Source organism: Nyctereutes procyonoides, unplaced genomic scaffold (assembly GCF_905146905.1).
Source record: "Nyctereutes procyonoides isolate TBG_1078 unplaced genomic scaffold, NYPRO_anot_genome, whole genome shotgun sequence".
NCBI classification, from domain to species: Eukaryota; Metazoa; Chordata; class Mammalia; order Carnivora; family Canidae; genus Nyctereutes; species Nyctereutes procyonoides.
The window spans coordinates 69505080-69520688 of NW_026575049.1; the positions used below are offsets into that span (position 1 = coordinate 69505080).

The following is a 15609-nucleotide window of genomic DNA, read 5'->3' on the forward strand; positions in this document are numbered from 1 at the left end:
TTCCATGTTTTAATTTCAGGTGCCTTGAATGGCTTCTGAACAATTTGATGACTCACCAGAATGTTGAACTTTTTAAGGAACTCAGGTATTTTGATTTTAAATAACTTTGTAATTAACCATTCTAAATAATGTTTATTTGTTAAGGTATGCATTTCCTTTATGCAAAAACATATTACTTATGAAAAAGTGAACAATTTAATGAAAGGTATCTTGACATCTATGAACTGAAGAAATGCTTCACAAATTTCTTTGTCTTAAATAATATGTATGTCTACTATTTTAACCAACTTTAATATAAAAATTTATTGCTAATATAAAACTATAGAAAAGTATCAAGTGTTACCTCACTTTTGCTAGGTTCTTAGAGAATCTAAAAGTTTTAAAAACCATCTTTACCATTGCAAAATTAAGTTTTAAAAATTTTTATTTTAAGTAATCACACCCAACATGGAGTTTGAACTCACAACCCTAAGATCAAGAGTCACATGCTTCACCAACTGAGCCAGCCAGGCACCCCTGCAAAATTAGGTTTAAGAAAATTGTTTTAAACTTTATACTAGGTCTAATGAAGTTAAATTCACAGTCAGGTTGGCCTTTTGAATAGCATCTGCTTATTATTCCTTCCTGCCTTCCTTCCTTCAACAAATACTTCCTGAATGTCCACTATATATGAAGGTACTCTGTTAGGGGCTGTGAAGGATTCAGAGATTATTAATTCATGGTTTCTGCCCTCAAAACATCCCCTGTGATGTCAATTTTACTGATTTTTTTTTTTTTTTTTGCAGGGGTGGGTGGGCAAGTGGGAAAAAGACAGAACATTCTTATGTTTAAATACAATATGGAATAGAGAGAATTCAAGTTTCTTTGAACTTTAAAGATGAAATACAAGAAGTAGTAAACGTGTTATTTTTATTGCTAGACCATCTCTTGTATTCCTGGGTCCTTTCCTTTCTCTGCCCTTAAGAGGTACTTTGGTAGAAAAGTTTGAGAAGTATTATCTAGTGATATCAGGGTATAAACAAAGCTCTGCATTATGTTTGGTTTGAATATCATTAGAAACACTTTTTTTTTTTCTTGTTTATAATTTCTCATTGAGCTCTTTCAAAAAGAAATTGTAGTGGTCATCTTAAAAACCTAGATGTTCTTCTGGCTTTTTATGGCTTAAAGGAAGGGGGAAAAAACAGCTGGTGATATCCTTTCCACTAATACATATTTCTTGATCTTACTCATTAATAGTAATAATATGTTTTATGACCAAGCAGTTTTCTCAGGCTTTGATGTTAAAGGTTACTTTGAAGATAATAGACATTTCAGTGAAATTTTGACATGTCTTAAAAAAAAAAAATACAATGAATGGGCAGGAAAGACCTATAAGAACACTGCCACTTTATCAGAGCATACTAAAAGTTATCTCACAGAGAACCGTGTTTTAACTGGGTTAATTAGCAGATCAAAGCTCTTTGTTTTCCTGTTCAAAGAAAGACCTTTCATAGTATACTGTCTGAATTAAAAGTATCGTTGTGTTCAGGTAGGTTGTTTCTGTCTAAGATTCTTCCGTCTTGGGCAAAAAGACTGATACAATTTTTAATTCCACATTTTCTTTTCATAAGAAAGAATTAAAATTTTTTAATTCCACCAGAGTATTTTAGTCTGCACAAGAATAAACTCAGTACCTCTGCTTTATCTTTTCTAGTATAAATGTCATGAAACAGCTCATTGGCTCATCTAACTTATTTGTGATGCAAGTGGAGATGGATGTATACACAGCTCTTAAAAAGGTATTGACATAATATGTAAGGGCATCACCTCAGCATTACTTATAATAGTGAAAAATTAGAAACAGCTAGTGTCCAGGGAAAAAGGAATGGTGTAAATGTAAGAGGAAATATGCCATAATGTTAAAAAAATTCTTTGTTTAGGGATTTGCTGTCATGAGTGATTTTAATTTCATTCTTTATACTTGTCAACCTTAAAAGTATAATAGCCAGTTATTTTACCAGCAAAATGGATTTATTTGGGAATAGTAGAGGAATTGCAATTTGTGACATGTATGCTATGACAAACCATAGGCAACTCCAGACCTCAAAGGAAAGGAACATTATAGAGAAAAGATAGAATTTGGGAGGGGCTGCTTTGAATGAAAGTCTGTTGGAGGAAAGTGAGTTCCTTGTTGTCTGAGTTGTGGTGTCTTCTTATTGGCTGAGCTTGTTGCTGGACAAGGAGAAATTCTTCCTTTTTCCTACTAGAGTAGTAAAGTAGGCTTCTTCCTATTGGAAATGTGAGGCACCTGTCTTACTGTTGGGTCTGCATTGATGACAAGTGCTGGGCCATGAGAGCTCCCATCCTGTTTCTTTTGTTTGGTTTCACATACACTTTTCTATCCTAGGAATATGTTTCTGTTTTTTTCCCAGATTTTTTTCAACCTTGAGGATGTATTATTTACATAATCAGAAGTGTTAATTTATATGGTTTTTAGAAATGTTTTGAAAGTTGAAGTAATGACTTCATGATGAAAATTTCACTTTTTCTAGAAAATGGTGAAATTTTTTAAAGACCTTATTTGTACTTCAGGCACATGTTTAATTTCATCCCTTTGAAAGGTTTTAACATTTTTATTTTTATAACTCTGAAGAGACAAATCAGCTATCATTCTTGTTCTGTAGATGGTAGGACTTAGAACTCTTCTAGTTACTAAGTGACAGATTTGAGGTAGAACCCAGGTTTGTGAGTCCTAGTCCATTGCGTTTCCCACTGAATAATTTTGCCGCTAGCCTTTTGGCCCTAGCAATACAATCTCCGTTTAACATAGCTTTGAAATTAGGGAATGAGACATCTTAAATTATATTATTGCAATTGTTTTGTGGTAGGGATGAGATTCTATTACTGTTTGTTTTTTTTTCAAGGAAGTTTAGTAACTTAGTTATGCAGTCATTGAAGGGTGGACAGCCCATTTCTATCTCTGAGCCACTGGTAGCATTCTTTGTTTCCTATTGTTGTGATTGCTTTTATGCCAGTAATGATAAGTGCTTACTATGTGCCAGGCACTATTCAAAGTAAGTTACACCTAATAATTCTTTCAATGTATGGGGAGCCTGGGTGGCTCAGCGATTGAGCGTCTGCCTTTGGCTCAAGCCGTGATCCTGGGGTCCCGGGATAGAGTCCCACATGGGGCTCCCTGCATGGAGCCTGCTTCTCCCTCTGCCAATGTCTCTGCCTCTCTCTTTTTCTGTCTCTCATGAATAAATAAAATCTTAAAAAAAAAAAAATTCTCAGTGTCCCATGAGGTATCATGCTCATTTTATAAATGAAAAAATTAAGGCCCAGAGATATTAGGTAATTTGTCCAGCTATTAATTGGCAGGGCCAGGATAAAACAGTAAGAATCTCCTTTTTCCCTTGTTTAATAGACGATTATTAAATAATCTACTAAATTATTATTAAATAAAGATTGTTTTTATAACCTTACACAATATTTTGCAAAATTGAGTTGAACAGAATAAATTAGTGTAAGATGACTAATGTAATATATATATATATATATATATATATATATATATATAAACCTTTATCCTTTTTTTTTTTTTTTAAGATTTTATTTATTCTTGAGAGAGAGAGAGAGGCAGAGACACAGGCAGAAGGAGGAGCAGGCTCTGTGCAGGGAGCCTGATGTGGGACTCCATCCTGGGACTCCAGGATCAGGTCCTGGGCCGAAGGCAGGCTCTAAACCGCTGAGCCACCTGGGCTGCCCAACCTTTACCATTTTAATTGTGTAACTATACTGTGTTTGAGGCCATATTTTTTAGGAATTCGATTATTCTTTATCACACACTGTTTTAGTTTTTATCTTTGGACCACAATTAAAGCCATGATTTTTTTTTTCTCCTAGAGAGGGAGAATGAGGGAGAGAGGGGCAGAGGGGCAAAGGAAGAGGGAGAGGGAGAGAGATTCTTAAGCAGGCTCCACATCCAACGAGGAGCCCAGTGCAAGGCTTGATCTCACAACCCTGACATCATGACTTGAGCTGAAGTCAAGAATCAGATGCTTAACCAATTGAACCACCCAGGTAGTCCAAAGCCATGATGAATTTAAAGCTTGTAAGCATATCACATAAGAGTTCTACTTCTTTCAACTGCATGTACTGGAAATTAAATTTTTTAGATACTATGTTTTAAGGTGGAAGCAGTTTGAATGTAAAATTGTAACATGTAACATGAAGTCTTGTAATTTTTTTCTTAAATTTAAGTGGATGTTCCTTCAACTTGTGCCTTCATGGAATGGATCTTTAAAACAGCTTTTGACTGAAACAGATGTCTGGTTTTCTAAGAGGAGAAAAGGTATGCCTGAAAATTTTGAGAATTTGTTTTTTGGGCCTTTTTAATTGAAATTTATTAAAATCGGGTTCTAACTTATTTGTAGACCTAGAAAATTTTAGATCTGGTGAGGACAGTAAGCAGTTATCTATATCAGCCCCTAATATAAATTGAGAAAAGTAAAAATAAGAAAAATGCCTTGCCAAGTATTAACTGAATTATTTTCCCTTGAACTAATACAATACCATAGTTTGATTCCCCCAAACTATTATTTTTCCCATTTTATCACCAACAGGTCTTGATGATTACATTCATCTTTTATTTGACTACATTGAATTTTCCCTAACACATTAGCCCTATCAGGCAACAGTTCTTAACTCGGGCTTGGGGGGCCCATCTACAGGCCTCAGTGTATCACTAACCCCAAAAGAACATGCACAACTTTACAGGTATGTGTGTGTTGCATGCATTTTGCAGGGTGAGAACTTCCATAAGTTCTCATAAGTTTTGTTGGATTCTTAGAGAAAATCGTTCTAAAATTCATTAAGATCAGCTGCCATTAAATTCTTTCTTATTGGGACAGAGGGAACATGCAGTGTATTTATTTTTTACTTTGCTAGAACAGATAATAGAGAAAAAATTTTTAGGTCCAAAAAAGTGGATAAATCATAATCCTTCTTAGTTCACGGTCATTTTTGGTCCATGGATGGCCACGTTTTTTATTTTTAATAATATACTGAACCCCCACAAACTAATCTTCAAGTACTAGAACATTAGTAACTTCAGTTACTTGTGCTTCTCTCCTGTTGTTGCCTCTGACTTTCCCAACCACTATCTTGAATTTTGTGTTTATTATTCCCTTAAGAAAATGTTATTGTATTATGCATGTATGTCTTAATATATGTAACATAGTGGTGTACTAGTAAGGTGGTCTCTGAAAAAATAATCCCTGATTTGCAGTTTTTTAAATTTCCATGATACAGATTCTCCCAATGTGGCTGATTCCAAGCTACCAACATGATATCACTGACATTGAATGCAGAGTTAAGAAATACACACCATCAGCTCTTATAAGCCAGTGCAGGCCATCTCTAGCACCACTGGACAATATAGCATCTGATTTTAGTTGTTATTGGACAGTTTCATATTGTGGTCTTAATTTGTCGTTTCCTTGAAGAGATTGAACAGTTCTTTACATGTTTATTAGCCATATGTTTCCTCTTCTGTGAAATATCCATTCTTTTTCCTATTTTAATATCCTATTTGTGTTTTCTTAATAACACAATAGGCATTCTTTATTCCTGGTAACCAATCCTTTGTCATTTATCTTCTAGTTTGTAGATTGCCTTCTTGCTTTCTTACGGATATCTTTTGATGAGTAGAAGTTCTTAATTTAAAATCTAGTGCTCTTTATGTCTTATTTAAATAAATTTTGTGAAGTTATTTTATACAGAGAGATTTCCTAACTCAGAGCCAGATAAGTTATTTTCCTGTCAAGCTCATGAACCAAAAATATAAAGGACCATACCAAAAAAACCTAACTTGATTGCCTTGAAGAACAAAATTCTAAACTTATATTTTAAATTATACTTTAGAGCTACATTATGGCAATTAAAGAGGCATTAGAGAAGTTATAGAGGAGAAAATTTAAGCAAAAAACTAAATGGAGAGAGAGAACAACTGAAAGAGATTAAGGAGGTGTGGAGAACCTAAAAAGACAAAGGCACTCTGGAAACTGGGGAGCTGTTAGGTGAATCCCAACAGAAACTTATGCTCATTTGAACTCCAGCAGTCCCATTAAGATTTCTCCTCTACGCTCTTCATTCCGGCCTCAGTCGTGTAGAAGTATACAGTTTTAGATAACTTTTCAGGGAGACACTTATTGCATAAAACAAAATGTAAGTCTGATGCCTTGTGTTTCAGTGAGGACTTTGAAGGTCATGTCATACAGTTTTATTTTTATTTTTTTTTTAAATATTCTTGAGAGCCAGAGAGAGAGAGAGAGAGAGAGCGAGAGAGCCAGAGACACAGGCAGAGGGAGAAGCAGGTTCCCTGCAGGGGGCCTGTTGCGGCACTCAATCCCAGGACCTTGGAATTACGCCCTGAGCCAAAGGCAGATGCTCAACCACTCAGCTACCCAGGCGTCCCATGTCATATGGTTTTTAAATGATCAAAGAGAGGGGCGCCTGGGTGGCTCCGTTGGTTGAGGGTCTGACTCTTGATTTTGGCTCAGGTCATGTCTCAGGGTCATGGGATCAAGCCCCACATCAGGCTCTGAGCTTAGCAGGTAGTCTGCTTGAGATTCTCTCTCTCTCTCCCACTGCCCTTCCCCCCCAACTCTCTTTCTCTCTCAGTCTCTCTCAAATAAATAAATAATATATATATATATATATATTTTATTTATTTATGATAGAGAGAGAGAGGCAGAGACACAGGCAGAGGGAGAAGCAGGCTCCATGCACCGGGAGCCCCACGTGGGACTCGATCCCGGGTCTCCAGGATCGCACCCTGGGCCAAAGGCAGGCGCCTAACCACTGTGCCACCCAGGGATCCCATAAATATATTTTTTTAAATAAATAAATCTTTTTAAGAAATTATCAAAGTGGTGAGGACTCAGGAAATAGGACAGAAAAACCACTTGTAGTCCCCTGTCCCATTATATTTTGAGACATTTCTTTTAGGTTTTATTAATTATTTGACTTTTCATATACATTGCTCAGGACTACAAGAAACAGTGGAAATTTAGACTTTGTTCTACACAGTTATTCATAGGGACTGCCATTGAACTTGGTTAGTGCAATTAATATGGCTATACTTGGCCAGCTACAATCTTTAAAATATATTTCTAATTCATGAATTCTTACAAAAGTAAATGGGCTAATCCTTTCTATACTCTTGAAAAAAGGGCTTCATGAGATAATTTCCAGATTTCTAGATGATCTAGTATTAGATGTTTTTTTTTTAAGATTTATTTATTTAAGAGAGAGTGCGCATGTGCATGAGCTGGGAAGGAGGGCTAAAGAGAGAGGGAGACAGAATCTCAAGCAGATTGTCTGCTGAGCATAGAGCCTGACTTGGGCCTAATCTCACGACCCTGAGATCATGATCCAAGCCTAAATCATGAGTCAGACACTCAACAGAATGAGCCACCCAGGTGCCCGCTCCAGGTATTAGATTTTTATAACTTGTTCATGTGATGGGGCATCTGTAAGACCATAATGGTATTCATAGTACAGCCCATGAATTGCCACATTTGATTCAACATATGAACACTAGAACTAATGTTATCCTTAAAAAAAGGACGTTAACTCCACATAAGTAAGCAAAGTTACTTAATTTTTAAAATGAATTTACTGCTTTTTTGTTTACTTTGACTCTGAGCAGACACCAAAGGAATACAAAAAATGTATGGTGTAAAAATTAGAAAATTATGAAAATACTTTTCATTAAATAGACTGTCTTTTTGCTGATTTCAGGAAAAAATTATTTTAGTGGACATCATCTACTTTCTTGTTCACAGTACTGTGTTCCATATGAAACATAGTTTTAGCCATAATAGATAACAGTAGCAACTCAACTTTTTTCTCCATCCTTAATAGGAGCACAGAATATGCTCACATGGGTATCCCTTTTTAATAGAAAATAGGCTAGGGCTTTTGCACAAGTTTCTATATGATAGCAGGAACTAGACCTTTCCTTCACACTCATGAAAACACATTTGAATACAACTGAGAGCAACTATTTTTAGAAATAACCTGAAATTCTCCCTAAAAGAAAAAATTCACATACTTCATAAACTTGAATTGTTTTAATAATAAATACTATCCTTATGGCTATAGTGTCTTTGTATCTTATTTGGTACTATGATAGAGAATTAACATATTAACTAGTAGCGTTCATCACATGTAGCTAAAGCATAAATTAGATGAATCCCAAAAGACAAACCCATGCGTGTCCTGTGTTTGGCATTCGAGCTCTGGGTTCCACTAGAGTGTTCAGTCTCTGGGAGAAGGTTTCTGGTGAGAGACCGTCGTAACCTTAACTACCGTTCTCGAGCCTTCTTTTTCCAAACCTTGCTGCACTGGAAGCTCCAAACTCTAGAAACAAGGTACACAAGTGAATTCTCAGCCCAAAGGCCACTTGGGACCAAAATTAGTTTCCTGGGGCTTCTTCCTAAATCTTTCCCAGGTTTTTATCCATACACCACAGGTGTGTATAATCTTTGTAAAGTAGCTTATTTGTATTCTGATAGATATACATGTGTCTGTGTGTGTGTGTGTCTTCCTGCCTATAAAAACATTTAGGAATAAAATTAGATACATTTGAAAAGAATGCCTATTGATTTAAACTGTTTTTTATAGATTTTGAAGGTATGACCTTCCTTGAAACCGAACAAGGAAAACCATTTGTGTCAGTATTCAGACATTTAAGGTTACAGTATATTATCAGTGATTTGGCCTCTGCAAGAATTATTGAACAAGATTCTTTAGTACCTTCAGGTAAGAGAACATGACAAAATTATGATTTTAAGTAATATCTTTCTGATTATGTTGTAAAAAAGAATAATAAAGAGAATAGAAATTAACCTTAATCCCATTAAGAGACACACTTTTGTACCAAAGTGAAATCATATTATATAGGTAATTTTCTGTGTCCACATTTTATAGTATTTTCCCATATCACTTAGCACAATCCAGACTATTTAAAGGACTCTCATTTTCTGTTACAGTTTTGTTTTGTGTTGTTTTTTTATTTTTATTTTTTTTATTTATTTATTTTTTTTTAAAAAAGGTTTTCTTTTTTTTTTTTTTATTTTATTATTTATGATAGTCACACAGAATGAGAGAGAGAGGCAGAGACACAGGCAGAGGGAGAAGCAGGCTCCATGCACCAGGGGCCCGACGTGGGATTCGATCCTGGGTCTCCAGGATCGCGCCCTGGGCCAAAGGCAGGCGCCAAACCGCTGCGCCACCCAGGGATCCCTGTGTTGTTTTTTTAAGTATGAGGAAAAAGAAACGAATCCTATTATCTAGGGTTAATATCTTGGTGAATTTCTTCTAGTCCTCTTTATTAATATATACACATTACAACAAAAACAAAAGTATATAATATATACTAAAATTTTTATTAATATGGATGTTCTTTAACTAATGCACTATTTTAGACCAGACTTTTAAAAATGAGTTTTGAAGTATACTGTAAATGAAGTTTGTTTGTTTTTAAGATGTATTTATTTGTTTATTCATGAGAGACATAGAGAGAGGCAGAGACACAGGCAGAGGGAGAAGCAGGCTCCTCGCAGGGAGCCCGATGGTGGGACTCGATCCCGGATCCTGGGATCATGACTCGAGCCAAAGGCAGGTGGCAGCAACCGCTGAGCCACCCAGGCATCCCTAAAGTATCATTTAAAGATCATTACTGCTTTTATTATTAATACTCCTTAAATTTGCTTTTTTTCTTATTCTAGTCTTAAATCTTATGTCAAAGCAAATGTAATATCTTTGCTAATTATAATAATTTAAGTTTGTTAAACAATTACAGATTTGATTTTCTAAGTCTCTAGTGCTTATGTGAGATTTAGCTTAGTGTACTATATATGCATATAAAAAATAGGAAATAGAGTTTGAAGATTTATTTCTAAATTTGTGAACATTAATAATTAGTTATAGATTTGTCTAAAAAGTTACAATTGTTTTTGATAGCTCAATTTTTAATATAGCTGTATGTTTATGGATTTAAATTGTTCTCAAAATCTATAGTTAGGTATTAAATGGAAAGCAAACCTACATTTAACACTTCTGGTCTATTTGAAAGTAACACATTTTTATAAAATTACTCTAGCAGGTTTATAGACACTTTTTCTGTTAATTTTGTATAAATTATTTTTATAGTAGTAATTTTAGAAAGCCAAGATAAAAGGCTGCATATTACATTTGCATGGTTGTGCTATTTTTTTTTCCAGTGACAGTTTCTATGAAGATTATGTTCCCTGTAATATAGCAGATCTCTAATAGTTCTCATGTGTGTTCTATGCCAGGCCCTAGAGAGGTGTAATACTAGATGCTAGGGCCAATTACACTCTTAACTGTACTTCCTTTCAAGGCTTGTTAGAGATGAATTTTGAAAGAAGTGGAAAGAAGTCTGTTCTGAAGTAATTCAGTGTAGGTGTATCTATGATGCACGTGCGTAAGCTTTATATTCTTTGAATATAAGGTGGGTGAAAGTATTTTAGTCTGACATGTTTTATTCAGTATAAAGTTGAAAATAATTTAGATTCCACATTTCTGACCAGATTTCAGCCATTTTTTCCAGACCTAAAATCACAGTAGAGGGCTTTTTTTTTACTTTAGAATGTTCCACTTTATTTATTTTTTATTTTTATTTTTTTTAAAGATTTTATTTATGAATGAGAGATACAGAGAGAGAGGCAGAGAGAGAGAGAGAAGCAGGCTCCCTGCATGAAGCCTGCTTCTCCCTCTGCCTGTGTCTCTGCCTCTCTCTCTCTCCTCTCTGCGTATTCTCATGAATAAATAAATAAAATCTTAAAAAAAAACAACTGTCTTACTGTATACTTTTACTGTCCTGCCTTAGCCCTCCTTGGTACATCTGATCTATCTTGTTACCATTCCTCCCAGACCTTTACATTATGTACTCTGGGACCCAGGTCAACAAACTCTCATGTCTTCTATCGCTTCTCTCCATTTATTTAACTCTCCCAGAAGGCACTATTTTCTCTCTCTAGAGGACTTTCTGTCAGTTAAAACACCCTGAAAATATAGGAATAGGAGGCCAGACATTCATGGTCCTAGTCCCTCAGTGCCCTTTCCAAAACTATTAACTCACCCTCTATCCTTTCTCTCTTGACCCTGTCATTCTTCCGCATTCACTGAACACACTGGATTTACCTTTCCACGTCTGCCCAGTCACATAATGTACTTAAATGATCATTCTGGGATCCCTGGGTGGCGCAGCGGTTTGGCGCCTGCCTTTGGCCCAGGGCGCGATCCTGGAGACCCCGGATCGAATCCCACATCGGGCTCCCGGTGCATGGAGCCTGCTTCTCCCTCTGCCTGTGTCTCTGCCTCTCTCTCTCTCTGTGACTATCATAAATAAATAAAAATTAAAAAAAAAAAATGATCATTCTATTCTGTTCCCTGGCCTCCGACTAATTGGACCTCCACCACAGTAACATGTTTTGTGATCATTGGGCACTCACCATCCACAGAAATAACCGTGAACCTTGTAACCCAGAATTGCTCAGCATCGGAAATCAAGTAGTTTTCAGGCCACGTATAACCAACCGTATAGCGTGTTCATAGCTTCATTTCCTTTTATACTGTTACTTGATTTCCAGTCCATTTTAAGCCCTCCATTTTCTACCAGGCTTTCAAACCTCTCCTTCCTTTTTAGGGCCTGGATTTCATGATTGATCATCTGAACTACTCTCTCTCAACAGTTGCCTTCACCTCTGTGTCCTTCCACTTGGCAAAATCCTAAAACTAAATTAAATTTTGTTTCTGTAGCATTTGAGCTCTGGGTTCCACTGAGTATTCAGTCCCTGGGAGAAGGGTCTGTAGCAGTTCTCAGAGGAGTACTGCTACAGAGGTTTTTTACCAATTTTGTACTGGTGCACTGCAAATTCACATTTCAACACTAAGCTTGCACTTTGGAACTTCTTACGCTGCATTTATTTGGTCACTTTGGCCACTCTCTTTTTCATTTACTTCATTAATTGTATTAGACCTCTGCCATTCTGTTCAATCTTCCTATCCAGTCACCTCCCAGTCAGTATAGGAATTCTGTTTGTTGTTTTTTTTTTTTTAATATAAATTTGGGGTAATCGGGTAATAACTTGTTCAATTCCTATTCTTCCTCACCTGTCTTCCTGTCCTGCAGTTGAGGTGCTCCCTCCCTGTCAAGCCAACCTCCTGCTCTGTTCATGTCATGATCTTATCACTTCCTGTTTGTTCTGAAATTAAACCTTATCATTTAAATTGTGTCTTCAGCTTTGTCCTCCCTACTCTACCTTAGCCTTTAAAATATGGTCAAATCTCTTATTACAAAACAAGACCAGAAAGCTTCCCTTGACACTGCTCCCTCCCCCACAAAGCAACCTTCTAAGCCCCCTTCTTCAGAGCAGTCTGCAGATGCTCTCTCCTTCCTTTTAGTGATTTCTCAGCACTCTGAAGTCTGTCCCTTGCCCTCACTGTTTCACTCAGACGTTCTAGCAAAAGTTAGGGTTGTTCTGTTTGCAAAGTCTAGTGGCCTCATTTAGCCTACCTAGCATTTTATGTTATGGTTTGCTTGTTTTTTTCTTGAAATTCCCTACTCTACTCCCATGGTTTAGAAATGCTATTCTTTCCTGAGTCTTTTCCTATTTCTCTGACCAATCCTTCTCTTTTTCTTTTGTAAGTGTCTTTTGCTCTACCTACTTCTTAACTTCCTGAGAATACTTTTGACCCATTGATTTTTCATTCTCCCAGAGTAATATTCTTTGTTCATATGATTTATTAAAAGATTCCAGTTCTGACCTCTCCCCTGAATTTCATACTTCGATATTCAACTGCTGTCTTGCCGTCTATAAATTGCTTCTGGCCATCTGTTCAAAACAGTACTTAAATTTCCTCTTCAGCCCCAATCCCTGCCTGCTTTTTTTCTTCCTGTGTTCCTATTAATCATTAACACCATTAATAAATAGCCCAGCCTTACGAAAAAGACAAACTCCGGGAAGTCATCCTACACTCCTCCTAAAACTCTTTCCTCCACATCCATTCACCAAGCCCTGTAGATATTTTCATAGATAGTTCTGAAAATCACCACCTTCCTTTACCCAAGGCATTCCCTTGATTAAGACGTTGTCATCGTTTGCTAGGTGACCTAAGTGCAGAATGTATCTGTGTCCTTGTTGAACTGTGAGGCCCATAGGTTTTACAACCTTTTCCTTCTAGTACATAGGGCACTGATTGACAAGTAGTAGGCACTCTGTGAAAACTAAAATTGTTTTCTAAAACATACTAATTTACATATGGCCTAATCGTGCATTTACTCCCTCAAATTTCATTTCTAGCTGCTAACCTAAGAACTGTAAAGGGAGAGGATGGGGAAAAGTAAGCAAATATGTGTAGATTCCTCAAAGTATTCTGTGTATGCCAGATACTGCATTTAATGTCTATTTTGTAACATAACTTTGAAATTCATCAAGGTAGTTGTCCCCATTTTACAGACGAAGTAAAGTATAACTGTCCTGCCATACAGCTAGTGAGAAGCACAGCTCAAATGCAGCCCCATGTCTTTCTTGTTCTGTAATCATATTGTTTTCACTCTTATCTTACTGGTTACTTAAAAGTCAGACTTTTCCATAGTGTTACTGATACTTCATACCTAGATGCTCTATTCAAAATACTCTTATTTGTCCATATGGGAATTTTTTTATTATGTAAACTTTTGGTCTTTTACCTTCACGATCTACATCTGACTTAAGTGTTTTGTATAGCAGTTCAACTTGTAGGCTGTTTTTTGCTATAAACGTTACTGATTATAAGTAAATTTTTTTGTGTGTATACCTGAAAAATACACCTTTTCTTTCACTTAAGTAATAAAATACTGAGTAAATTAGGAACATATCTTTTTTATTTTGTTTGTCTAAAGAGGGGAGAGGGGCAAAGAGAGGGAAAGAGAATCCTAAGTAGGTTCCACACCCAGTGTGAACCCACCTGGAGACCAAGCTGAAGTCAACAGACACTTTAACCAAACCACCCAGGCATCCTTTATCTTTTTGTTTTTTAAAATTTGTAAAGCTAAGACATTAGATTTTCAAATATTATGCTTTTGGAGACCCTTTGTACCGTATCCTTTGTGTAAGACAAGAGAAGTAATCTAAATTTATCTGACTTATTTATTCTATTGGAAAAATACTCTGTTTACATTCAGAATTACTATATGCTAGATCTGTAGCTGAGTCCAAGGCACGGTCAGATGGCACCTTGTTAACACCCATTTTGAGCTTTTGTATGGGGCTTTGTTCTAACAACATTTAAAATAAGTGTTTAAGATTATTTTCCTGGATGGAAGTTTCTTAAAGGAATCTTTGCATTGAATACTAACTCTGCTAAAAAGGATTCTGGCAAACTCTGTAGTATATCTACCTTTTGGAGATAGGACTGCATATAATTGTATTAAAAACGATATAAAGATGAACCTGTCTTACTTATTTTCATCCCATGTTTCTCAAACTCATTTTAGCAGTGATTCTTTTTTTTTTTTTTTTCAACATTGCATTTGAACTTACTGTTCTATGGACTTATTTTTGGGCTACAGGGTAAACTACCAGTGACTAGAAAGATTTCTAGTTTGACTATTTACTTGTTTAAAGTAAGACAAGAAAGGAGAGACAAAACTATGTACCCATGTTTTTAATTTGTTGAAGTGGTTTTTGGTTTTTTGGGGTGTTTGGTTTCGAATTTTTTTTTCTTTGGTGTTTTGGTTTTAAAGGAGATTATTGAAAGGTTGTGAAAATTTTATTTTTTTGGAGAGAAAGAGAGCAGGGGCGAGGAGGCTCCAAAGGAGAGAGAGAGAATCTTATGTAGGCTCAATTTTCACGGCCCTGAGATCAGGATGACCTGAGCTGAAATTAACTCGGAGGCTTGGGGCACCTGGGTGGCTCACCCAGTTGAGCATGACTCTTCATTTCTGCTCAGGTCATGATTTTGGGGTCCTAGGATTAGGCCCATGTTGGCTCCATGCCTAGCATTAAGATCCTCTTTCTCTCTCTCTCAAATAAACAAAATAAATCTTTAAAAAAAAAAAAAGAGTTGGAAACTTAACTGACTCAGCCACCCAGGCTCCACAGGGTTGTGAGAAATTTAAATTTTATTTATTTATTTATTTACTTTTAATTTAATTTTATTTTATTTTTTATTTATTTATGATAGTCACACACAGAGAGAGAGAGAGAGAGGCAGAGACATAGGCAGAGGGAGAAGCAGGCTCCATGCACTGGGAGCCCGACGTGGGATTCGATCCCTGGTCTCCAGGATCGTGCCCTGGGCCAAAGGCAGGCGCCAAACCGCTGCACCACCCAGGGATCCCTTTATTTATTTATTTATTTCTTAAAGATTTTATTTATTCATGAGAGAGAGAGAGGCAGAGACACAGGCAGAGGGAGAAGCAGGCTCCATGCAGGGAGCCCGACATGGGACCTGATTCTGGGACTCCAGGATCAGGTCCTAGGCTGAAGGCAGCACGAAACCGCTGAGCCACCCGGGCTGCCCAGAACTTTAAATTTTAAAATTGAATTTTAA

The 15609-nt window shown here is 36.4% G+C and overlaps 1 protein-coding gene across 2 annotated transcripts in view; it reads left to right on the top strand.

The window, feature by feature from the left end:
* Positions 1 to 15609, top strand: part of GMCL1 (germ cell-less 1, spermatogenesis associated) — a 55678-nt gene that overhangs the window by 14586 nt on the left and 25483 nt on the right. The window contains exons 6-9 of one of the 2 annotated variants that reach the window (XM_055328103.1): positions 20 to 85; positions 1694 to 1778; positions 4243 to 4333; positions 8671 to 8808. In XM_055328103.1, coding sequence (XP_055184078.1) covers positions 20 to 85; positions 1694 to 1778; positions 4243 to 4333; positions 8671 to 8808 — 380 coding nt within the window. The remainder of the gene's footprint in view (positions 1 to 19; positions 86 to 1693; positions 1779 to 4242; positions 4334 to 8670; positions 8809 to 15609) is intronic. The other variant, XM_055328104.1, reaches the window with a different exon arrangement.